Genomic DNA, 27,275 nt, shown 5'->3' with positions numbered 1-27,275 from the left:
TTTTTTTTTCTTAGTTTACCATCTTGTTATCATTTCCGCTTATGTGGAAAGACTTCGCAGAGCCATGGTTAATGCTCGTAGGCCGATCAGACTCCGACACTTTCATTGTATTGTCTTTCCACTATCCTGATACTACTCTCATTGCATTTTGATACGGAAAAAAGTGCGAACAGAAAAAGTGCGGACGGGAAGAAGTGCGGACGGAAAAATGTACTGACGGAATAAATGCGGACGGAAAAAAGAGTGCGGTCGGAAAAAAATACGGACGGAAAAAAGTGCGGACGAAAAAAGCTCGGACGGAAAAGAGTGCGGTCGGAAAAAAAATACGGACTGCGGGAGGTGCGGAAAAAATGCGGTGACTGGAAAAAAGCTCGGAGGAAAAAAAAACGGAAAAAAAGTGACGGAAAAAAGTGCCGACGGAAAAAGTGCGAACGGGAATAATGTGCGAACGGACAGAAACAGCCGGCACAATAGTCTTCTCTTCAGAAAGCTAAAAAGAGTGGACATTTTGAACATGTTCTCTCTCTCTCTCTCTCTCTCTCCTCCCTCTCTGTCTGTCTGTCTGTCTGTCTGTCTGTCTCTCTCTCTCTCTCTCTCTCTCTCTCTCTCTCTCTCTCTCTCAAAATTCAAAGGTCGCAATCTCGGTGAATCACAAATGAAATCTCCATTCTGCCACACACAAAAAAAAAAAATGTGGCCTATTCCTTTTCATCGAATACGCTTCAGATCTTCTTATCATTCTACCCTGTCGAGGCAAAGACCCAATTACGCGGTTTTATTTTTGTCTAACTTTTTCTTGAGCAATGAAAAAAACTTCCAAAGAGAGACGGAAAACCACAGAAATATAAATTTAGACGAAAATAGCAAAACGAAGACTTGAGAAACGTGAGACCGCCGAGGTGCCAGAAATGGCCCAGATTCGAACAGCTTCATTAGAAGGCATTAAAGATCGTCCTATTCAGGTGGCGAGCCGCTGCAAAGATGATTTACAACACCCTAACCACTACACCACTTCCCCACACCCCTAAACCAGCCCCCAAAGCCACCAAAAACTTCAAAAGGGACAAGCTGCTTCTTCTACTTGGAATGAGGTTTTTGAACTCCGTAATGCTTTCAGGACTTGCTTCTCGTTTCAGATGTTTATACGTTGCAGTTCTCAATTATGGCTTCATGAGGTGTTTTATTTATTGTTATTTTGCAATTTTTTATTTTTTCAGCTGCCAATTATAGATATGTCTTCGAAAAATCCCTTGGTGGAGACTTCCTTTATAACAAATAATGAATGTATGTTGTTTTTGAATGAGCTGGCCTCTTGCCAGCACGGGCTCTTGCTCATAGAGCAGCCCTTTAAAATATGTACGACATAATCTTTCATAGTTTTGGGAAATGGTTATTTTGACGCAGCGAACATGGCAGCCCTCGTGCCCTAAAGGTTCATCAAAAATTATTCGATTTCCCGCAACATTTTCCTTCTCCAACTGAGCTGTCGGTAACTAATCTAACCGTTAATAACATGATTATCGTCATTAGCCTCCTCTCGCCCTAGGAAGAAGCATCGATAACCAGCTCCAAAATACTGACAGAAAATTGATAATTGGCAACTTAACCCTCCCTCCTGCCATCCCAAGGGGGATAGGCCCCCCAGGACATCTCGTCTCCCTCCAAGTTTCCCAGGTAGCAATGGCAGACTTAATCTACTGGCAATTACCCCGGCGACGTCTCCTAAATTTTTGATGGGGGCTGTCAAGAGGTCCGGCGAGGGACTTACTTTTTTTTTTTTTTGACAGTCAGCCACCTCTGCCATCCTCGAGATCTGACCAGTTTCGACTTTATTTCCAAGCCATTGACGAAGGGCTGAAGTCACAAATATATATGCTACAGAGGGTGGATCTGCAGTCTTAAACGGCCGTGTGTATGTCCGTCAGTAGTACTGTCTCTGTAGTATAATATATCTGTGACTCCTAATACTATGTATCAGTCCTTCGTCAATGGCTTGGAAACAGTGTCGAAACCGGTCAGGACCTGCACCCCGCTCTTATTTTTCACTTGGGGATATGTGTGATATGAATCACGTGCTAAAGTGATTATAATCAGATATATATGTATATATATATAAATATATATATGTATATATGTATATAACTTCTGTCAAAACAGGATACGTCTCAAGTATAAAAGGCCCACTAAAACACTCTTGGTTTAAAGCCAATGAATATATTTCGGTGGACTGTCGCCCACCCTTATCGAGTAGTGAATGACAGAAAAGAAGTTACATTTTCGAAATTATAGTGGGAGATATGGAAGTGAGTCCACCGAAATACACTCCTTAGCTTTAAACTAGAGTGTTTTAATGGGCCTTTTAGACTTGATATGTGTATATACTTAACACACATATACATACATACATACATACATATGAGGTTTGAAAGGTGTAACAGGAGGATAACCTCAAAGCAGTTGCACTATGAAATAATTGTCAAAAGATGGCTAGGGGCCTAAGGAAGGCACGCTGCAGAGAACCTTAAGTAATGCCTACAGTGCATTGCATAAGGTGCACTGACTGCACTAGCTCCCTACGGGGTCTAGTCTTGATACGACTGAATGCTACCTAAACGTTTCAGTTCACAGGTGAGGGTGGGGGGGGCAAACAGTGATACATTATATATCCTCTATAATATATACTTGAGCTACACAACACACAAAACTCACTATATGATGTAGAGGTCTAGTCCTTGGTAAATCTTAGAGAAAACAAGCGATTTCTTTATTCATGTGTGCAAAAAGCATTAGAACATCTAAACATTGAACCAAGTATTATGGTGCTGAAATTTCAGGTTGTCAGGTCATTTAGATTAAATAATTTATCATTTGTCGACATATTTATTAGTCTCTCCTTTACAAGACGATCTCTCTCTCTCTCTCTCTCCTCCTCTTCTCCCCCTTCCTTTCTCTGCTCTCTCTTCTCTCTCTCTCTCCTCTCCTCTCTCTCTCTCTCTCTCTCTCTCAAAACGCAGGCGTAAACAGGTAGACAATAGCAAACGCAACGACTCAAGCCAGGCACTGAAAGTCAGCAGAGTGATTCTATCAAAGCGCGAAGGTGTCATACATTCGCTCCCAAGTTAACGAGGCAAAACTGGCGTTTTATGAATCGAGCAGCCAGTCCGAGAACTTTTTAACAAAATAATTGGAAAAGGGAAAGCAGCAATTGCGTCCAATTTTCCCCCAGGCCCGTATAATTGCAATGACGTCCCAGAGCTGAGTCACCGGAGCACTGTCGTCACTCCTGCAAGTTGAAGGTGTCGAGGCAAGAGCGAGAAATCAAGCAAGCAAGCTGGTGGAGAAGGAGGTATCGTACTACAAAGGATTTCGGTGTCGGAATGGTTCGTCCTTCCTGGCTTCTTCCTCGACGAGGAGTCGGCTCTTGCCTGATCTCGTGTTACTCTCTGAAATGGCGAATACTTTGCGAGGATTCTCGTAGATCAAAAGGCGCGCACGCCCGCTCGCGCGCATAAGTAAATCTGATCGCATTCAGACCGGTGGCCTTTTCTGTCTGCCTCGACACGACGATTTTGCCATGATCCTTGAAGGGCATGGTTCTTTTATGACGCACCTTAAGTGTGTGCCGAGCTTTTGCGGATACTCTTACTGTGTAGTAGTGCGTATCCTGTTCTGGAGTCCCGTACACTTAACTACACATGAACACGTACATATATACATGCAAATATACATAGACATTCAAGCACAGATGGATACTAAGGCAAATATTAGTCCTGAAATTCTAAGAAAAAAGTTTATTGAAACAAATACACTTAAATATATATATATATGTATATATATACATACATATGCACAAATATATATATTATTATTTAGTGGATATATATATATATATATATATATATGTGTGTATGTATGTCTGTATATATATATATATATATATATATAATATATATATATTCCAGCCAGGTTGACGAGGCCAAATTTGTGTTCCTCACTTCTCAAGGGGCCCCCATGAAGGATGAGTAACTTCTTGTTGTGCCTCGTTGTCACCACCTGTCTGTATTTCCTCTCCTCTAACTCAAGCAGGTCACGTGCTTTTTGTTGGTCATCTAGTGGGCTGTTAATGCAGAAATCTTCCCAACGTTTTCTCTTTTCAACTTCAAGTTGCTGGATTCTTGCTGCGGAATCTTCTATACGGTGTCGGAGTATCTTCTCTACCTCCCTCCATCGTGTCCATGCCGGCCACTTCTTCCAATACTTAGGGCATAGTTTTTCTCTTATACAATTTTCGTTAAAAGCAATTGCTTTAGTGGCATCAATAAGTTTCTTGCAGGTATCTTCATACCGACGAAGTTTTTTCCGATTCTCGTTCGTCAATTTCTGGTGAAAAATACGCAGACTTCCTTCTTCTGTCTGTTTAAACTTTCACTTTTATTGTCACAGTACATATGTCCTTATGTTCTTTGTATCCAAAACAACGCCCTTAAGCTGTTAATCCCCAGACTAACCAGTACCCATACCTCAAGGTCATACCTCCCACACGATGAAATAAATAGGCCGAAAAGCCAGATTGTAAGTCAGTAGTCGCTTGATAATGCCATAAGGCGAAACAGCTGTCGCGACAAAATTCAATAAATGGAAGAAGGAAGTCTGCGTATTTTTTCACCAGAAATTGACGAACGAGAATCGGAAAAAACTTCGTCGGTATGAAGATACCTGCTAGAAACTTATTGATGCCACTAAAGCAATTGCTTTTAACGAAAATTGTATAAGAGAAAAACTATGCCCCAAAAGTATTGGAAGAAGTGGCCGGGCATGGACACGATGGAGGGAGGTAGAGAAGATACTCCGACACCGTATAGAAGAATCCGCAGCAAGAATCCAGCAACTTGAAGTTAAAAAGAGAAAACGTTGGGAAGATTTCTGCATTAACAGCCCACTAGATGACCAACAAAAAGCACGTGACCTGCTTGAGTTAGAGGAGAGGAAATACAAACAGGTGGTGACAACGGGCACAACAAGAAGTTACTCATCCTTCATGGGTGGGGGCCCCGGGAGAAATATATATATATATATATATATATATATATATATATATATATATATATATATATATATATATATGTATATATATATATATATATATATAATACTATATATATATATATATATATATATATATATATGTATATATATATATACATACATACATACTTTAACTCACAGATGCATAATACTGATGCAATTTTTGTACGTGTGGGAACATTAGTCCTAAAATTCTAAGGAAAAAGTTTATTGAAACATAAATGCACAAATAAACAAATATATATGTGTATATATAATGTGTGTGTGTGTGTGTGTAGACAAGAATGTTTATATAACACACGATTTACAAAGTGTGCGTTGAACTATCTGTAAACTTCAAGAGCAAACTTCCCTCCTTCGATTGTGGCATTTGATGTACGAGTATATATATATCTTCCAGAGTCGAGTAGGGCGATTGAATCCTGAGAAAGAAAGAAAGAGAGAGGAAGTGAGTTAGCTCACCGGATCTTTAATGGATTAAAGCAAAACGAAAAAGAAGAAAGAAAGAAGTCTAATTAGAATCAGTTGCATTTTTGGGGCCCGATCTATCGAGAATCAATCCACATCCAACTGTTTGGAGGCGAATCTATTTACCCAGCTGATTGGAAAACCAGCTCTCACGGCTGCCTACAGGAATAAAAAGAGCTGATAACATGAGGTACATTATTTTTATTCAATTACCAAGCAACGTTAAGTTCCATTTAATCATTGCTTTGCAGACAAGATCCCGTCTTTTCCAAGGTTCGTCGGTGATTGCATCGGGACCAAGAAAAATCAAAATTGCAAATGCTCTTTCTCTCTCTCAAAAAAAAATATATGGCTCGGTCGAGGAGCCTTTGGATTGTTTGCGTAATCCTTGGCGGATAGAATTCCTTTTACTGTACCTCCGTACATATTCTCTTCCTTCCCTCGTAAGTTCCTCATAGCGCAACTGCTCTGAGGTTTTCCTTATGTTACACTTTCCAGAACGTCTTCCTGTCAGTTTCGTTTGTAACGCTGAATGACCTCGTAGGTCCCAGTGCTTGGTCTTTGGCCTAAATTCTATATTCTGTCCTACTGTAACCTATGACGGATGTTTTATACAATACACTCGTATGTTTCGATTGTATATGTATCTTGTGGTTACTCCGTAAGAATAGACGCCATATTGGTGAATGTATTCATACATGCATACTTATTTAGATACATACATGCATATATACTATATACATACATACATTCATGCATATATATATATATACATATATATTCGTTGACATATCTTAATGAATTTCAAAAGCATGACTTGCGTTGCATGATATAAATATCGGTGTATTGATCTTTGAGTAAGATTTCGACTTGAATTCAGATTGATATTCTTTTGCACACGATCTAATCAGTTCAATTAGAGTCTTATTCCTATGAAAAAAATTACACACATGTATATATATGTGTGTATGTGTGTTTTGTTTGTTTGTTTGTATGGTGTTTTTACGTTGCATGGAACCAGAGGTTATTCAGCAACGGGACCAACTGCTTTTTACGTAACTTCCGAACCACTTCGAGATTAGTGAACTTATATCACCAGAAATAGACATATCTAACCCCTCAGTGGAATGCTTGAGAATCGAACTCGCGGCCACTGAGATGGCAGACCAAGACCATACGACCACGCCATTGAGGCGCTCAGTATATATATATATATGTGTGTGTGTGTGTGTGTGTGTGTGTGTGTGTGTGTACGTCTTTACATCCCATTATACAGCTTCTTCTTTTCTTTCCAATTCATACTCATCGATGCTCAACCCCGTACCAAGACCCTGCAGACCTCACTGCTGAATATTGACCGTTAATTTCCAGATAAATGCCCCAGCCTCCTCCTTCTCACAGCCGTACCCCGGGGCACACAGGTGTCGCAGCGAAAGTAAGATTACTCGGATCCTATTTAACCAATAAACATCGGGTTCAAAGCCTCTTCAAAGAGAATGCAATCGTGTTGAATGCCAGGAACACAAATGCGATTTAATGAGTTGGCAACCCTTATTTGATTCTTTCTGTCTTATTCCCTCCTCTCAACCCTCTATTTCATTTCCCTGTTATCTTCTTCTTCTCCTACCTTTTAATCTTCTCCTTCCATTCATCCCATCGGCCCTTTGCGGAAGAAGAAGAGTCAGTGAGCAGCCAATATCAAAATTCTATAATGAACTTCTCGGAGCGAACGAAGGAGATCTGCCTACAGGCTTTGTCGGGAATTAAGACACCTCTTGGAGTTCTCCTTCATCCCCCCCCTTCGGGGGTTGAAGGTGGGTAGAGGGGGATACTGGTGTATAGACGGTGTGGGTATTGGGGGTGAGGGGAGTGAGAGATATATGGGGCACAGGGAAGGATGGAGGTCGGAGGCCCAAGAGAAATCGCGCCAAAATGACTATAAGACAAGATGGCGTCTTCCCCTCTAGAGCCATACGTCCTATCATCCCCTTTCCAAGAATCTAAGAGAGAGAGAGAGAGAGTAGAGTCAGAGATATGAAGGTTGACACCACTCATTAGTCAGCGTCACAACCACTTTTCCATTTTGGTATTAGCCTGGCCTCTCTCTCTCTTTGACTTCTCTCTCTGCCTCTTCCCCTTCCCTCATTCGCGTCCTTCATAACTCCTCATTATCAGTAATGTACCTGAGATTCACCTCGTTGGCGGAGTTTTCCAATGTCCTCATATTTTTTGTTTTTGTTTGAGATTTGAGGCTCTCGAAACACTGGGACCTTTTTTTTTTTTGTGTGTGTTATATTTCTATGCCATATAGACCTCCTCCCCCACCCTTCTCTCTCTTTCTCGCATACCATATGAAACTCTCTCTCTCTCTTATACCATACTATATGAACTTCACTCTCTCATATCATATGAACCTCTCTCTCTTCCTTATACCATATATGAACCTCTCTTTCTCTTCTCTCTTATACCATATATGAACCTCTCTCTCTCTTTCTTATACCATATGTGAACCTCTCTCTCTCTCTCTCTCTTTCTTATATCATATATGAACCTCTCTTTCTCTTCTCTCTTATACCATATATGAACCTCTCTCTCTCTCTTTCTTATACCATATGTGAACCTCTCTCTCTCTCTCTTTCTTATACCATATGTGAACCTCTCTCTCTCTCTCTTTCTTATACCATATATGAACCTCTCTCCCTCTCACATCATATGAACCTCTCTCTCATGCCATATAAACCTCTCTCTCTCTCATACCATATGAACCCCTCTCTCTCTCTCTCTCTCTCATTCCCCCTCTCCTTCCGTCAGCTCTCGACTTCTGAATTATCCTGATTATTATCCTCTCTCTTCCATCTACCAATTACTCCCCCCCCCCTCCCACAAGAGGAACACCACCTGACAGGGAGGAGTTTCTTTATTGGCTTCCGCCTCTACCTAGATAGACAGAAACATTAATTGACGAAATCTCTTCTCTCGTGGAAGAGATGTCACGGAGGTATAGTATCTCTGGCGAATCGAAAGATAAGACTCGTAATTGCCTATCGTCCTGCATTATGTGCGTTACTTTTGTTGACTAGAGCTTGCATAATGAATATGTGTATACGCGCACACACGTGAAAGTATTCTAATGCCCATAATAATTAACATAACACTTAAATTCAGGACATGCTTTGAACTAAGAATACCCTTCACACTTCAAAGAGGTAATCGATCACGTCTGGGTATCTACGCACGATCTTCGCCTGCAGTTTTTATTAAAGCTTGTTACAATTACCTTCTCTCTCTCCCTCACGAACCGGGTAGATTAAGTACCTAATTGAAACTCCACTGAAGCAGAAAATAGCGAATTGTTTAGAGGCCTAATGATGTTAAATCCTTCTTCTTTCTCTCGTAATTAGTAGCTGTTACGAGCAGTGTTAGAAAACAGGTATATAATGATCAATGTACGGGTACTCACTCGCTCGCTGAGATAAACAGCCATAAATACTTGCGCTTGCTCAAATATATATATATATAGTATATATATATATATATGATATATATATATATATGTATGTATGTATGTATGTATGTATGTATGTATATATATATATATATATAATATATATATATATATATATATATAGTATATATATATATATATATATATATTCATCTGCCGAAGAGAGAGATAGCAGTCTCTGAAATATAATACTTACTTACAATATTTTTTTGCGTTTTTATGGGCTCCTTTTATTAGATGGGATTCTGTTGTAACAGAATATTTTGACCAGTCACACGCACACTCACACACACACACACACACACACACACACACACATATATATATATATATATATATATATATATAGATATATATATATATATATATATATATATATATATATATATATATATATATTATGTCATGTTCCAATATTTCGACGAGACTTTACGAAAGATGTATTCCCTAGTTCGGCTAATCTCTCAGAGGAAATTATAGGAATACTCACGGCTATATCCACAGATCTGTAGACTAACGAGGACTACGTTATCGTTTAGAATATTCACTGAATATGTCTCCTGCGCCTAGGTCCTGTTCCCCTAAGGTTACAGGTGATGGGTAGGGGGAGTTGAGAGCCGGCGACTTCCTATTAAGACGATTATTAAAAACATGAATATTTACCTTCGCATATTGGAAAGGGGACGCGAGATTTTTTGGGCAGTAGGGCGGTAGTGCTTCGATCGGGCTGTTCCTGGTGGGCAGGACGGTACAGATGTGTGATGAGGAGATGTGGATTATTTGTTTATTTCTTCTCCTTCTTCGTCTTCTTCTTCTTCTCGTGCCTGCATTGAGAGCATAGGACACACCGCATTACTGCTAATGTCTCCTGACGCAGCGGATTACGTAAGCCTGTTATGAGGCAAAATATTTTGTGTTCTTGATAAAGGTTGTCGTGTGGAAATGAAATGGGCTATGCGAAATATGTGAAATAAGATTAGTTTAGTAAAAGATGAAGACACGTACTCTCTCTCAGAAAAAAAAAAACAGTAATGTTTAGCAGACTAATATTTAGTCATTTGAAAATTATATATGCGCAATACTTGTAAATGAAATTCGATTCTATTAAAAAAAGTGAATTGTTAAAAGTTAAATATCAGAGTTGAATAAAATGAAACAAATGAATTGGACGAAATGAAAACAATGACACCTTGTCAAAGGGTTCGTGTCTAGTGACATTTACCCCCCCCCCCCACACAACCCCCCAAAAAATGAACCGTCCCAAATGCGTCCAAAATCAGAGAGAGATTTTTTCCCGTTACAAAAAATGAACCTTTTACCAAACACCTGCGAAGTCACAAGCGCCGGTAAGCAACGCGAGACATTTTTTTTTTTTTTTTACCATATTTGGGGCTAAACCTAATCATTTCGAATCCGGCCCAGAGTGCGATGACAAATATTGCAAATCGATAAACAATCAATGGAGGGAGGGACTACCCTCATTAGGAGTCGGCAGCCACTCCCCCCCTCACTCCGCTTCCGGAGAGCGAAATCAGGCTGTCTGTCTCTCCAGGTTTCGGTGAATACATTAAAGACGAGAGAGAGAGAGAGAGAGAGAGAGAGAGAGAGAGAAGAGAGAGAAGGAGAGTTTGACAGCTGGCAGGAAAGAGGAATAAACAGTAGAAATGTATACTTCACCCTGCTCCAAGTTCGTAGGATAACGTAATAAGCTTGAAAATATAACTATATATATATAATATATATATAGATATATATATATATATATATATATATATATATATATATACATATATATATATATATAATATATATATAATATTTAAAACACTCTGGTTAAAAGCTCAGGACTATATTTCGGTGGACTAACTTCCACCCTTATCAAGCAGTGAATGAAAGAAGGAGTTTCATTAGCGAAATATAGAGGAGATATGATGTCCTTGGGTGATGATGCCTGAGGGGGTCACCGCTAAGCCGCCGCAGGTTCTGTTAATAATTGACTTAATCCGCTTTTCAGCGTTTGCCTAAAGGAAGATTTTGTCTATCTGGTCAGAGTCCCAGGCGCCATTGGAAAAGTTGATCTTTTCATCTTGTTGTTTTATTGTTTGTTTGGTGTTTTTACGTTGCATGGAACCAGCGGTTATTCAGCAACGGGACCAACGGCTTTACGTGACTTCCGAACCATGTCGTGAACTTCTATCACCAGAAATACACATCTCTCACTCCTCAATGGAATGGCCGAGAATCGAACCCGCGACCACCCAGGTGGGACGCCAACACCATACCAACCACGCCACTGAGGCGCTTGACATTTGTATCGACAGCTGCTCTTGTATAAAATTCGGGATGTGTTCCAATCCGTGGTGTGGTTCGTGTTATTTATGCATATGATGGAAAATTGCCAAACTCTATGTTGTCCATATCTAACTGGTCGTTCATGTTGAGTTTTTAAACAAGAGTGTTTTAATAGGCCTTTTAAATTTGAGACGTATCCTGTTTTAACAGAAGAATTTATTTACACACACACACTCATATACATATACATATATATATATATATATATATATATATATATATATATATATATATATGTGTGTGTGTGTGTGTGTGTGTGTGTGTGTGTGTGTGTGTGTATGTGCATACAGTACACTCCTCCACAAACTCAATAAGCAGCAAAACAGATCGCGAGAGATATATGCAGAGCACGAGTTAGATTTATGAGATGCAACCTTCTAAGATACACGACGCGTTGCTTCCACGTGTCCTCCAGATCAGCGCTTTGAATTCACGGTGGCCACTTCCGGCCATAAAGACCTCTGGTCCGAGCGCCCACATTACAGCTCGCGTGTTTATGGGTCACTGACGTGGGAGTCATGCATGAGGGCCTGGGTCGTTATGTTACGTGTGATTTACATCGTATTCTCCTCTTGTAGGTTCTCCTTGTTTAGGGACATTCTTTGCTGTAGTTTTCTTTCATTCTTACGTATCCATATTTGCTTGTTCATTAGCAGTTATTCTTTTTGTGTTTTGAGAACAGTAGGTATGCAGAATCATGTCTTGCTCTCCATTTTTTCTTGTACTTAACACAATCTATCTGTACAATTTTTATTCCTAACTGCATCTTTCCTTTCTACCATTCCATTGTCAAGCAGTGTTTCTTTCTCATTATTTTTCAACTTTATCCATACTAGCAAACATATGTACACAGAAATTATTTTTCCATTTACGGTGATAGATACTCCTAACAGCTAAGTAATGTCTTTAGTCTCATCCTGTTTTGTTTCTATTCATCTAGACAACTCTCGTTTTATTAACATTATTGTAATAATATCTCATTCTGTTCATTTTCTTGGCTCTATTCTCCGCACCAGCAATCAACTCAATTTATTACTGTGAGTTTTTTTTTATATCTAACTTAATTATACAATATCTATAAATCAATGAAGCTAAAATAAGCTTCTTTGCCGTGAAAATATATAAAAATCATAGTCACTGCCATGGCCTCGAATCCTTCGAAGCTCTCTCTTTCTCTCTCAGAAAATATATAAAATTATAGTCACTGTAATGGCCTCAAATGCTTGGAAGCTAGCTCTCTCTCTCTCCTCCTCGTCCTCTCCTTCTTCTTCTTCTACCCAGTAATCTATTCTATTGAATGGGGTTGAATGGAAAGCCCCCTCACCATCTACTTATTCATCTTACACACAACGAAGCCTGAATTACATTCTGTGCCACGAGAAAGGAATCATTAGTCTTCATAAGACGGCCAAGAGGGAGTTGTCCTTTTACGAAATCTATACTTTATATACTTAAAAAGAGATCATACCGAGGAGTTGTCTTTTTACGAAACCTATACTTTATATACTTAAAAATGAGATCATACCTATACGAATGTCCGTTTAAGTAATAAAGAAAATAGATAAAAAGATAAAATAAAATAGAATAGAATATTTTTTTACGAAATAGCTCAACCTATGAGTGACAAATATGCCGATTTTGACAAATATGAATGTTGGATTCCTACCCAACAACCAACAAAGTGAGTCAGATGAGCCAACAATCAGACGACTCGAAAAGACCTTGTATAAGATTCATTCGCTGAAAGCTGAAACGTATCAAAGAAGGTCTGCTCTATGCATATGTAAGATATTTCTGAATAGATGTACTTTCCAAAATAATTCCTTTAATGAAAGTTTATCTCACTACAAGGAATCATATTTATCGAGAGATCGGCTCTGTAAAACTGAATTTCCTGTGATGCGGATCCAGTACAAGTCATCGCCATAAAAAAAAAAAAAAAAAAAAAAAAAAAAAAAAAAAAAAAAAATTTGAAGAAAAATATCCACGAAAAAAAACCATTCTCCAACACTACACCACCCTCAGGCAAGAAGGAAAACATCTCACATACAACGACCTCTGGCAAAATTGAAGTGCACAACCTTGTCTGTAATCACGTATATTACAAAGTATGAGTCCAATCAACTTGAATCTGAATTATATTACTTTTTCTTGCATAAGAGTTCATTTAAGTGGTGTATAGTTATCTCGGGCTGTTTTAAAGATGATCTGAAGTATTTCTGTAACAAAAAAAAAAGTATGGAGCTACTAAAGACTATATCTCAGTCCAACCAAAATACTTTCACAAGATAAACCTTGATTTGAAGCAGTAAAACTACGCTGTAGTCATATAAATGCCAATGAGATATCCTTTGGCAATTTTTCTGGTATTGTATCAATGTGTTGATTAATCAATTCGTTACGATAATGCTATTTTCAATTTTGATTCACTTTGCCACAACTTTCTGACAAATCGGTCTGCAATTCAATTTAATTCATTATAATGCCTTTCGAATTTGCTGTTTAAATTGCTGATTAGTTGATTTTTTTTTTTAAATGTGGCAGTTTATCTTAAAGATCTGAACAATCCTTGACCAATATTGCTCTTCGTATTTTCACTTACTAAATCTAAAAATTCTCTTGTTTGTGGCCCTTTAAAAAGGCGAGTATATCCCAGCCTTTTCTCCAAACGGTTGCCAAAAAGTACCCTGTAAGATTTTCTTTCCCTTATTTCACGTCTTTTCCGTTTATTCTTCGGAGTAAATTCAAACGAAACATTTACGTTTTATCTTGCCTCACAAAATAATCATGGCGGACGCCGACCCAGTTCTTAATTATTTCGTGGAATATTCTAACCAATGCAAGATATTTATTTATTCCGATTCTTCGACGCCCCGCCATTTTTTGGAAAGTGATGTTCCTCGCAAAAAAGCCGGCGTTTAAAAAGAGTAATGTTTCTCTTAAAAATGATCGGGATTTTTATACGTCCCACGTTGCATTCAACAAACTTTTTCATTCGCCTCTCGACGAAAAAGAAATCGAAATTTTTACTTGGACGTTTTAGCTATTAAACACTGGCGCGAGAAAAAGCCGCGAATAGTGAAGTTTCTGGAACAATATGAATATTAGTTTGCAATATGTTGCACACTTCCCAAACTGACAGTACCGGGAAGGAGCAATAATATTATGATTTTGCAAGAGAGAGAGAGAGTAGAGAGAGAGAGAGAGAGAGAGAGAGAGAGAGAGAGAGAGAGAGAGAGAGAGGGGGGGGGGGGTAAGGAACTGTAAAACCATTTTTATGACATTGACAGCGGCCGTGAAATCAAGTAATTGGTGTTTTGCAAATTGAATTGCTTCTCACAGTACTGCCTATCAACGGAGAGCGTAAATTAGAAAATAAAAATGACGAATAGCTGCGTGAGGCTTCTTGTCTCTATCTGATATATATAGATATATCTATATATATATATTAATATATATATATATCTATATATATACATATATATATATGATATATCAGATATGTATATATGTATATATAACATTACTATACATATATTTAAATATGGATGTATATATGTGTGTATACATATATTCTCATATATATATATATATATATATATATATATATATATATATATATCTATATATATGTATATACATTTCTATGAATGTAAATTTACTTAGACATTTTTCCCATATACACAGAAAGGCATCTCATGACTGTATGGCTATAAAGACAAACTCCAAACTCCTGATATGTCAGAGAAATCTATAATAATTAACATCAAAATAGAACAGATCCAAGTATGAAGGAATATATATCATAATAATATCTCTCTCTTATGTACGCCTTTCTCTCTCTCTCTCTCTTATGTACGCCCCTCTCTCTCTCTTTCTTCCTCTTATGCACGCCTCTCTCTCTCTCTTCCTCTTATGCATGCCCTTCTCTCTCTCTCTATCTTATGTATATATCTAATGTACGCTTCTCTCTCTGTCTCTTTATCTATCTTAAGTACGCCTCTCTCTCACACACATTCTCTTCCTCTTACGCACGCACAATGACACACACAACATAGTCTAACCGTGTCCTTTTCCCGAACTATGCAGCACATACTCATGAGATCCCCCGCTGACCGTTACGCGGGAAAACAAATTTCCCCGCGCCTCCGGATCCCTTCACCACTAACGGCTATTTCCTTTTGCAGAGAGAAGCGGGCGGTGGTTGAAATCGACGATCCGGACTACGTGTTAGAACTACTTACGAGGCTTGGCCACTCCATCATCAGGGCAAATGAACTAGAAAAGTAAGTAAGAGAATATGACACCTCATATTCTCTTTTTTTTTTTTTAAGTCGAGTTCGTGGTATGGTATCTCCCTTTCTCCAAGTATCCCCTCCTCTCTCTTTCTAAACTATTCGCTAAAAAAATGGGTTCTAAATGCTCATTCTAACGACAGCAATACCACCAACAGTCTGTATATATCATATATATATATATATATATATATATATATATATATAGTATATATATATATATATATATATATCTATGAAGTATATATATATATATATAGTATATATATATATATATTAATATATAATATATATATATATATCATATATATAATACGATGTGTGTGTATATGTATATATATAATATATATATATATATATATATATATTATATATATATATATATATATATATATATATATATATATATATGTATATATATATATATATCTATATATATATATATATTCATTCATTTATACGCGATTAGACAGAAAATTGACAATAGTGCATAAACACAGACTAGTGACATGAACAGACTACAGAAATATACGAAACTGATAAAGAATTTCTTATATTTCCTACATTCTGAAAGCTTTTATTTTATTTTTTTTACTCATAGACCTCAACATAGGATGTCCTTTGACTTCGTGTTACGCATCTGTAACTGCTAACAAGAGCATACTGACGCATGTCTCAGACACTGACGATACCGGATAATGTACTCTTACCAGACAGTTTTCTAGTTTTTAAAAGTCAAAATATCTAAATTGTCTGATCATTTATACACATTCTTTACTCTTTAAATTTATTTTTGTATGCTGTAGCAAGTTCATTTGGCAATCTAAAGTCGCCTCGCAAAAATACGCGGAAGATCGCTTGAATTGTAATAGACTTTAAGCCGCTCTGGATTGAGAGCGTAGCAGTGATAGCCAACCAGATCATAACTGCTCTGTACAGAAGCATCTAAAGATGGTACTACTGTGTTAATGTCATTCAGCTACGTATAAATAGTGCCATTCAGGTCCACTGAAACATTTCACTGACTTGGAAAACAATGTCTTTGGTTGATTTTTATTTCACTTATCTTTTGGTATCTTGACGGTAGCTAAAACATCAAGCGACTACGAAGACTTTTTATTTATTTACATGTTCTTACTTTCCTTTCTTTATTGTTATGCTCCACTCATTTTTCAACCGTGCTTCTCTCCTCACATACTTATGACAGTGTAAAGATAATGAAAATAATGATACTAAACCATGCGATAATTTTCAATATACTTAATTCAGATACCTGTAGTACTAGTGGCCCCTATAGTCCTTGTAGTTCCAATGAGTGTTTACCCCTCTTAGACCCAAAGTAGAGTCTTGAATGTGCCCTGTATATATACTAGATGTCACTACCGTAGGTTTAAAATCCTCCCGTCCAAAATTTAAAATCGCCAACCCAATAAATCCCGTTACAAAAAAAAAAAAAAAAAAAAAAATAACAACCCTGGCTCTGCTTTCTGGAATCCGGGCAAAAGCGACACCCCCTCAGCAAAGAGGTCCGCCCGCCCGCCTTTCGGCAGTCCCTGACTACGTAGAAAACTCACGGTAGCTCCCTACCAACGTAGAGCCGCCCCTTGCAACCATAGAGTTGTCCATGGTAGCTACTATAGGCCTCCATCGTAGGGTGAACCCATGGTAGTAGCCCCACCACCACCACCACCACCACAGAGACCCCTGCCACCGTAGAACTGTTCCCCAGGTAGGCCCCCCTTTTGTCCCACCCGGTAGTGTCTCAGTCAGAACTTCGTGCCATATTCTGCCCACTTGTGACTGATCTTGTGCTCACGTATATACCTCAGATTCGTGCGTTCCTCCGGCAGCGCTAAGCGAGGTCTCGACTTGGGTCTAGGCCGAGGCTTCAGTGGTTCCCAAGCCGCCAAGCACCTCATGGGTCTCGCCGCCGCCAACTTCGCCGGAGGCCCTGGCAGGAGGAGGAGAAGTTCCGACGACGTCGACGCCTCCGCCGCCGCCGCTGCTGCTGCCAGTGCTGCCAACACCACCCACGACCTCCACCACCTCCAGCACCACCTCGAGGACAACTACGCCCAGGAACCAGCTGTTGCCGCCGCCGCGTCTCGATAAGTTTCGAGGGCTTCGGGATCCTTTGGTCACCCATTTAATAAATTATATAATGATAATAATCATTTGAGTTGTACTACTATTACTACTACCACCTACCTCCTCATTCTATGACTCGTCCTTCTGCTGCTATGACTGCTGCTACTGCTACTGCTACTGCTCCTGCTCCTCATACCCGTTGCGCTCCTGCTGCTCCCTTTTGAGGCTCACTTGTTTTCCCTTAAAATGTCCATCATGACTCCGATCCTCATTTGTTCCTTCTCAGCCGCTCGAAGCTTCATCTTCGCCTTCTTTTTCTTCTTCATTTACTCTCGATTCACTCCGCTCTCGATTAGTCTAACGTAATTACTTCTTTTGTAGCCGCGTTCATTGCATACCTCGCATAGCCTGTTTGCGTTTTCTCCTTTCCTTTATTTATTTAGTTATTTATTTATTTATTTATTTACTTATTTATTTATTTACTTTTTTCCTTCGCCTTCGCTCTTCTTATTCCCCTTCGTTGTCCTGAATGTCAGAGAGCATCCTCCTTTCGTCATGTTTAGAAACACCGACCTTTTTCCTCCTCCTCCTCCTCTTCTTCCTCCTCCTCCTCCTCCTCCTCCCTACAATCAAGTGAATATAAATATATATATATAGATACCGATCGATGATCACTTTAATAAAATAACTGTGGTTGAGATGAATATAATGAAATGTGTATGGCAGCTGTTCTAATAATATATGCCCGCGATTTCTCACATATTAAAAAAATAATCATAAAGGTATACTTATAAATATATTGCTGTAGTAGAGTGATTGAATATGTGAAAACGTAGGTCCCCCTATATTTTATTTTCTCTCGATAGAACGAATAGAAAGAATAATAATTAATGATAATAATGATAATCATAATCATAAATATCGATGCTTTGGCTCGGCGGTTTTCTTTTTGACAAGTGGTGTAGCTAGTTTTTTTCCCGTTTTCGTTAGTCAGTTATTGCTTCTCCTTCTTCTTCTTCTTCTTCTGTGTTTCGTTGCTTTATTTTCAGCACATGGATCCCTGGAGAATTTTGAAAAGCATAGTGGCTTCTTCCATTCCGTTCTGTCTCTCTTCGTTTCTAAAGGTGCTGTGCTTAAATATGGTCCACTGATCAGACTACCAGAGGAGCGAGATAGAGCCATTGCTGGCACGAAACCGGTTTAGTCTAACAGTAGCCTAGTAACAGCTTAGTCTAACAGTAGTCTAACAGCTAGACTATACAACGACAGACGGGAGAATTCAGCAGCGTCAGGCTGGTTCAAAAACAACAGCTGCAACAAACGAGTAAGAAACGACTTTATTAAAAATAAAGTTCTCCCGAGTCATAGTTTCGCCATCTTTTGCAAGAAGAAATTAGACGATCTAATTCTGTTGTCAGTGTGATGATCATACTTTCCCATTCCATCTCGGCGGTCATCGGCAAACGAATGTGACGTTGTAGACAGACTTTTTTGTAACAGCTAAATTGTAACGGCTACGAGGAAAAGTAAAATAATAATAATCTAAACAAGAATAAAAAAAAAAACAGCGTCTCGTTGTATTGTTTCTATAATTTTCGACTAAAAAAAACAAACTTGTTTTCAGCCATGTTGGTTCAACCTTCGAAGTCCTTTATCTTTTGCCCTTCGTCCCAACTAAGGTACAAAAATGCATTCAGACCCACCCCTCCATGGGAGAATTCGAACTTCTGCCATTAAAATCAATTTGTGAAAGGGCGTCCCGATCATATTTCGCGAAAGGCAGAGAGAGAGCTAAACAAAAGCTAGAGATCTCCGTGGTCACCCGATAAGCAAAAGCTCCCACCCTCCCCGCCATCCTGTCTCACTTTCTCCGCCATCTTTGTACTCCCGAATCCTCCTCCTCCTCTTACAACTTCTTTCGTACCATGTGTTTATTTTTCCCTGCGGGCTGGAAACTTTTTCAATTCGATTTCTCACCATTTGGTAAGTTCTAAGAAGTTCTCAGATCCATCAAGTCATTGTATCTAGGAAAGCAAAAAAACTCAATACCTCTTTGGTTCGAATTCATGTAGATAAAATAAAGAGTGTCAGTCCCCTGCAGTTTTCATTTTTGTGCATTTTTTACCTCTTTTTCTCCACCATTTGGAGTCATGATATATTTATATAAATATGAGTGAAATGTAAATAATAAATAAAGGTATATCAATTAACGCTTAATTTCTTTGCTATTTCTTTGCAACGGATGCTGTCATGAACGACTTGGTGAAATTCACATGACGGATGAAACCAGATATATATACATACATATATCTTTGGCCGTAGTCTTTGCAAATACAATTCTCAAATGATGTTAGGAAGAGCTCAATGTGAGCCTTGGTAAATCGGTATTTAGACATAGCCCATGAGAGCGTATATGGATGTGAACATGTGCAAATATTTAATTTTAGATGTTGATATATAAATATATATATATATATATATATCATATATATATATATATATATATATATACATCAGTGGAACCACAGAGAAAGTTATCGTACTCAGGTACATTTATTTTGCCAACGTTTCGCAACTCATAGTCGCATCCTCAGGGCTAGAATGAAGCTGCAACTGAGTCGCGAAACGTTGGCAAAATAAACGTACCTGAGTACGCTGCCCTGCCCTGTGCTTACCCCGATGAGATGTACCTACCTAGAGCTGCAGCTCCGTGTACTATTGATATATATGTGGGTAGATAGAGAATAAATATGGTAAACAGCCCAAATGAAAGGACAAGAGAGGGATATGTTAGGAGAAAGAACCTAAAACAGCCAACAAACAAACTTTGACCTGCGAGAAACCTTCCACTGAAGAACACTGAAGCCTAAGACTTGTGATTTCTCGGTACCTCGATGAAAATGATGAAAGGTTAACAAAGGTAAGTTGGTTATGAGATTTTATCAAATGCTGGTATATATATTATATATATTATATATATGTATATATATATATATATATATATATTATATATATATATATATATATATCATGAGGACACTAATGTGAAACATGTCTCATGATAATCACATCTATCTAACAAGGACATAGCAGAGACAGGATCCCATCACAACTATTCTAATTTGATCGAAAGTTCTGTTGCTCAAACAATTATAATAACCATTGCAGAATCTCTCTTAAGTCCTTTTCAAGAAAAAGCGAAAAGCCACATGAACGCTTCACTGATCCCAGAATGAAATCAACGTATGGCTGTGTCCATCTTATTTTTTTTTTTTTTTTACAGTTGACGTTCTCACATATCTTCACGTTTTGTTAATTATCAATATTCTCTTTCTTCTCGGAGGGTAGTCTGATGACGTCACCGATGTTTTTCCAGCTATCGTTGCTAAAGTGTTTAGCATTTTGATATTGAAATCGAGTGACTGTATTAAACATTAACCACTTACGTATACAAAGTCTAAGTAGAAAAAACGATAAACTTTCTTTGGCTGAAAAGTAAATATCTTCAGCGAATGAGGACCAACTCCTTCACGTCCTATCCTAGACTGGTGCGCAAAGAGATAACAATCAAGGAACGGACAGAAACGAAGGGTATAATGGCTTAATCTGAAGAAACCCCTTCGCTCTATCCGCGAATGCTCGATTCCAAGCTAAGAATAATCCCTTCGATGCCAGACGGCTTGGCGCCGTCGGCGTCGACTCTTGTGCAGCACTGCTGGGCTGCGGATTCGTGATTGTCAAAAACACACACAAAAAAGGAAAGAAAGTTCTCGGACGACGGACAGAAATGGTGCCTTAGTGGCGATGTGCACTGGCAAAATAAGCCTTCAGCACGTCAATGGTTAGATATGCAGATGGCAGACGAGGCAAAACCGGAGAAAAATATTTTACAAAAGAATCAGAATGGAATTTATCATTCATTATTAAAACAGAACAGAAAAAATACAATAGTTTGATAAAAAAGCACAACAGAGTTTATTATTGATTAATAAAAACAAAATAGAGAAAAACATAATTAAATATTTTACAAAAGAAGCACATTGGAATTTATCATTCATTATTAAAATAAAACAGAAAAAATACAATAGTTTGATAAAAAAAAAGCACAACAGAGTTTATCACTGAAGAATAAAACAAAATAGAGAAAAACAGAATAGAATAATTTACAAAAGAAGCACAATGGAATCTATCATTCATTATTAAAATATATCAGAAAAATACAATACTTTGAAGGTCAACAGAGTTTATCACTGATTACCAAAATATAAAGAAAAATCAATTCAACAGTTTACTAACTAATCACAGCAGAATTCATCAGTGAAATTGAATGAAACAACGTACTATTAGCTGTCCTTTTGTGTCGTAGCTAAACATGAAGAGGTTTCCTTCTGTGCTCTCAAATGCACTTCAGCATTTGGGGCGTAATGGCATCAACATTTAAAAAAAATTCGAGTTCCTGAACAAGTTCTAGTCTTCCTAACTATTTTATCCATTTATCTAATTATTAATTTTCTTTTTTTTTCTTTTTTGATAAGTGGGATCTCTTCTTTCTGTATTTCCCTTTACTTCCTCTTACTTCTTCCTGATGAGCACCTTAATATTCTTTGGAAGCTTGAATTTCAAATCAGTGGCCCCTTTGGTGGGCTTGTTCCGTATGAATAGGTTTCATCTATACTGAATAATAATAATAATAATAATAATAATAATAATAATAATAATAATAATAATAATAATAATAATAATAATAATAATAATAATAATAATAACAACAACAACAACAATAATAATAATAGGAACGATCCCAAGACCCCTGAAAATGAACCTGGAAAAACTAGAGGCTCAAGTAGCTCCAGGACTCATGCAGAAGAGTGTGCTCCTGGAAACAGGGTACATAGAGAGAAAAGTGACGGACTCCTAAGGAGGCAGGATGCAACCCGGAACCCCACGCGGTAAAAACCACCCTGTCAAATAGGATGACTGTGATAGACCAAAATAAATAAATACTACTACTATTGCTACTACCACTCATAATAATAATAATAATAAAAAGTAAGAAGTGACACGTGGGAAACACATGAAGTAAGTAGGACAAAATGGAAGTAATGACGATGCTTTGAATGGATAGTAGGCCAGAAAAATAAGATAAAAAGACGAAGATAAGTTCCAAAGTACCTATTTGTAACGCCGTTCCTCTTCTTGTGTATTCTTTAAAGACACATAAAAGCAGAAGGAGGTTCATTTCACCGTAATAAACATAATAAAGGAAAATGGATTCATGATTATTTCTGAAGATGCTATCAACAAGATATGAAGAAATAACTGTATGAGCAGTCAACTCGAATTTGACTTGCACCGCAAGGCATTGTATTAATAAAAGTAAGTAATGGGAATAAAGATGCCCAAAGCTTTGTATCAATAAAAGATAATGAAGATAAAGATATCCGCTGATTTTCAAGACTGAAGACAGATGTGTATGTATGAATATACATCCATCACATAGGTAAATAGGCTTTAAAAGATCACAGTAATACGCGCGACTTCATTATTATAAGCAAATACCACACAAAATAACTGTTAAATGAGTATCATAATAAAGTCATTAGTTCCTCACTGGACGAGTGGATCAATCTGGTAGTCCGAGTTCGCTCCCAGTGTGGAACCAGAGGAATTTATTTCTGGTGATTAGAAATTCCTTTCTCGATATAATGTGGTTCGGATCCCACAATAATAAGCTGTAAACAATAGAAAGGCGAGAGAGAGAGAGAGAGAGAGAGAGAGAGAGAGAGAGAGAGAGAGAGAGAGAGGGTATTCTTCTGCCAAACATGAATCGTTTTGCTAAAAAAGTATTGGCCATATTATTATTTGGCATTTAAGTGACAGAAAATTAATGAAGAATTAGCACAAGAGAGAGACAGAGAGAGAGTTCATACTTCTGCCAAACGTGGATCGCTCCCTGGGCAGCATCCTGACAGAATGATGAGCAAGGAAGGTCAATCGAAGTAGAGAGAAAGAGAAAAAGAGAGACAAACTAAAGAGTACCAATTAGTCTCAATACCAGGGGACTCCAGCCCGATAAATAGATAGATAGACAGACCTGTCGCTCCTTACTGTCAAAGTGACGCGGATGAGAGGAGACGAACAAGTTCCAAACCAGTACAGTAAACGTTCTATATATATAATATATAGATATATATATATATATATATATATATATATATATATATATATATACTGAATGTTTAAGTATTCAGATACCATTTCGGGGGTTGCTGCAATATGCAGAAGAGTTTATTTATAGTATACAAGCTAGTTTCATTTCATATTCGTGACGGATGTGAACACATTCTCTCTCTCTCTCTACTCTCTCTCTCTCTCTCTCTCTCGCTCTCTCTCTCTTGTATATATATATATATATATATATATATATATATATATATATATGTGTGTGTGTGTGTGTGTGTGTGTGTGTGTGTGTGTGTGTGTGTGTGTGTGTGTATCCAAGAGGTTTTTTAGTTTGAAAAAGCAGCTGATTGGTCTATTTCTTCCCGATGGCAAAGGCAGAGCAGAACTAAAAATCAGGACTTTCAATGGTTTCGTTTTTCATTAAAGGCTCAAATTCTTCGCTACGAATCCTGTTATTAAAATACTTCCTACCAAATACTTCAGACTAGTATACTGATTTTACTACTTGTTTTTACAAGACAGCTTCCTCGAGCTGTTAGTTGCATGGATGGATGGAAACTAGAACTGAAGAGATACACCACATCCCATTGTGGGAACTTCTTTACATACAAGATATGTGACACGTGGAATAAACTGCCACCAGAAGTTGTAAACAGCAACATTGTGGAAGAGTTTCAAAGAAAGCTAGACAAAATCATTAGGACACTGTGAATACACAGTCAAACCTGCTCCTACAGATAAGTGAGCACAAGATGTTTCCTCTGAGGATGGACTAACAAATCTTTGAGACATCCTAATCATTGTAACTCCTTGTAACTAGTAACTTTCTGAACGCTTACATTGCCTTTATCCAGAAACAGGATAATAATATTGGAATCAGCATGCGCGGTTTGTAGTTTAGCCCCAAATAAAGCCACTGGATCCTAGTTACAAAGCAAACTTACTGTATGTGGTGCAATATATGCCCCAGTTTCGCCTCGAACTGCTCCACTGGGAAACCTTCCGCTCATGCGCAAGTGAAAGAAAGAGTGAATTTTCGTCTAAACAAAATAGTTTCTCTTTTTCTTCCTTTTACCTCTTTTTCCAAAACGTTTTTTCATCTTCTCTTCGGCTTTAGTCGTGTGTCAAAAGGTGCTACACATAAAGGCTCCTTTTTTCTCTGAAGACTTTTTTTTTTAATCTTTCAATTTCATTGAATCTATTCGGACTGCGGAAGGAAAAATATTGCTGAAAACTGCCGGCCAGAAACAATACGTCTTATGAAAAAGTTGAAGTTGAAGGCTGTCAAAGACGAGATAAAAATAAATGGTGGTAGATTTGTTGCCATCCTGGTTCTTCGTTTTTTGTTTCCGGAGATTAAAACAAAAATAAATCCGGAATTCCCGTTTTTACCTTGTGGCACTGCAACTTTTACAAACAAAACCAAAAAATCCAGAATTCTCGTCATCTTTTCACGCAGTACCACTACAACTTTACCAACCATCTACATTTAGAACGCTTCCAATCGTTTCCTTTTAAAAAAACGAAATCACAACGTTGCCACGAAATGTTTCTTCATGGAGAATCAGTATCAAACTGTGGAAAGGAAATAGTTCGAAACATAGGTTTCTAGAGTTCATTTGTAATCTGGCGCAGAAATAATGCAAGCCTCGTAGAATTCCAGTCGACGAAGGTAAGCATGTGCTGTATTTCATGTATTTCATACCTGGCGGTTTCTGAAATCCAGGTGACAGAGCAGTAGAGAAAATATAATACAAAATGAATGAAGGACAAGGTTCTGCATTAATGTTTCAGTGCAGTCATTCCGCTGCTACTGTCTTCCACTAGAGGAGATTGGAAATGGCTCCAGAGTGGAAATAGCACGATGAGATAATCATATTAAAACCTGCTACTAAACAATGGAAATCTATATAACAATGCACAGTCTAAAAAGGCGAACTCGGTCAGATGTAACAATCGAAATTTATCTTCATTGATTTGGTAACAAGCAATTATAGATATTGTCAACACACCTCAACTAAAACTCTGAGTCTCAATAAAAGTATCAAGGTAAATAGGATTGTTGAGGTGTCAAGGAGCAGGAATGTATAAGCAATATTGACTAAGGAAAAGTACAATCTCCTAACCACTATATTTCTAACGAGATGTTAACGAAGGACTTACTTACTTGCAAGGCCTTAAACAAAAACATTGCTGGGCATAATATATCTAATTATCTGTGCAAAATATGTTTGGATCGTAATCTAGAGGCAGTAAGTTCACATTATCTATTTGATATATAAAATAATTTAAATATATCTAAAAAAAACTGTGCAAAATATGCTTGGATAGTAATCTAGAGGAATTAAGTTCAAATTATCTATTTGATATATAAAATGATTTAGATAGATATCTATACTGCATTAAATTATATTTCAGTACCTAAAATCCTGTGAATATTCGTAGATTTTTCATCTTTCATAAAAATAACAGGACTGCAAAGAACTCTAACTAGGTTTATATATAAGAATTATATTTTTCTTCTGTCTTCTCTTTTTGGGTCAAATACTTTATATGTCAGATTACGGATTTTTTTTTTAAATTTGCTTAAAGATATCATCCATAAACAAGATCAACATTTGATTTCTAAATATTTTATGATTAGAATGTAAAACATGGCAACCCTCTCATGTCGACGTCTACTAGAGTAGTAAGTATAAGCAACGACCAATCACAGATGAGGATGAAACAGCCAATGAGGGAACAGATAATTCCCCGTTTTGACGTTGTTGGAAGAACCTGCCCGAATGGTTTTCAAATGGACTTTCAAACGCTCTGGGAATTGGGGGTGACCTTTTTAAGTAAAATCGTCCAAATATAAAAATAGAGACTTTTATCAATTTGTAATTTGCTGATGTAGTTTAAACTAATGCAAAAATCTACTTAGCAATGTTTTTTTTATGGGACATCAAACTAGATATCAATACATCAATTACGGTTTACATATAGCAATGCAAAACGGTGTAGGATGAACCCAGATTGTGGTTGCTACTGTTTGAAAATACTCATTTATATTTATTTATTCATTGTTCTTGATATTCTATATACATATATATATATATATATATATATATATATATTATATACATATAAATATATGTATATATAATATATATATATATATATATACATATATATATGTACATAACTTTCGCTTAACTGCAAATGGAAAACGAAAAAAGGAAAACAAACGAAATGACGCGACTTCGAGAAGTAGAAGGAGACCAACCCAATCATACCGAGACGACTGACTGACGATT

General features: G+C 37.5%; 1 protein-coding gene across 2 annotated transcripts in view; it reads left to right on the top strand.

Moving 5' to 3' along the window:
• Nucleotides 1-19,887, top strand: part of LOC135221852 (diuretic hormone class 2-like) — a 203,819-nt gene extending 183,932 nt beyond the window's left edge. The window contains exons 3-4 of one of the 2 annotated variants that reach the window (XM_064259787.1): nt 15,598-15,696; nt 17,556-19,887. In XM_064259787.1, coding sequence (XP_064115857.1) covers nt 15,598-15,696; nt 17,556-17,817 — 361 coding nt within the window. In that variant the 3' untranslated portion in view covers nt 17,818-19,887. Of the gene's footprint in view, nt 1-15,597; nt 15,697-17,534 lie in introns of both variants that reach the window. The other variant, XM_064259786.1, reaches the window with a different exon arrangement.
• The last annotated feature ends 7,388 nt before the right edge of the window (nt 19,888-27,275 follow it).

The sequence above is a fragment of the Macrobrachium nipponense genome, chromosome 3, assembly GCF_015104395.2.
Source record: "Macrobrachium nipponense isolate FS-2020 chromosome 3, ASM1510439v2, whole genome shotgun sequence".
NCBI classification, from domain to species: Eukaryota; Metazoa; Arthropoda; class Malacostraca; order Decapoda; family Palaemonidae; genus Macrobrachium; species Macrobrachium nipponense.
This window is presented reverse-complemented; position numbering and strand designations above follow the sequence as displayed.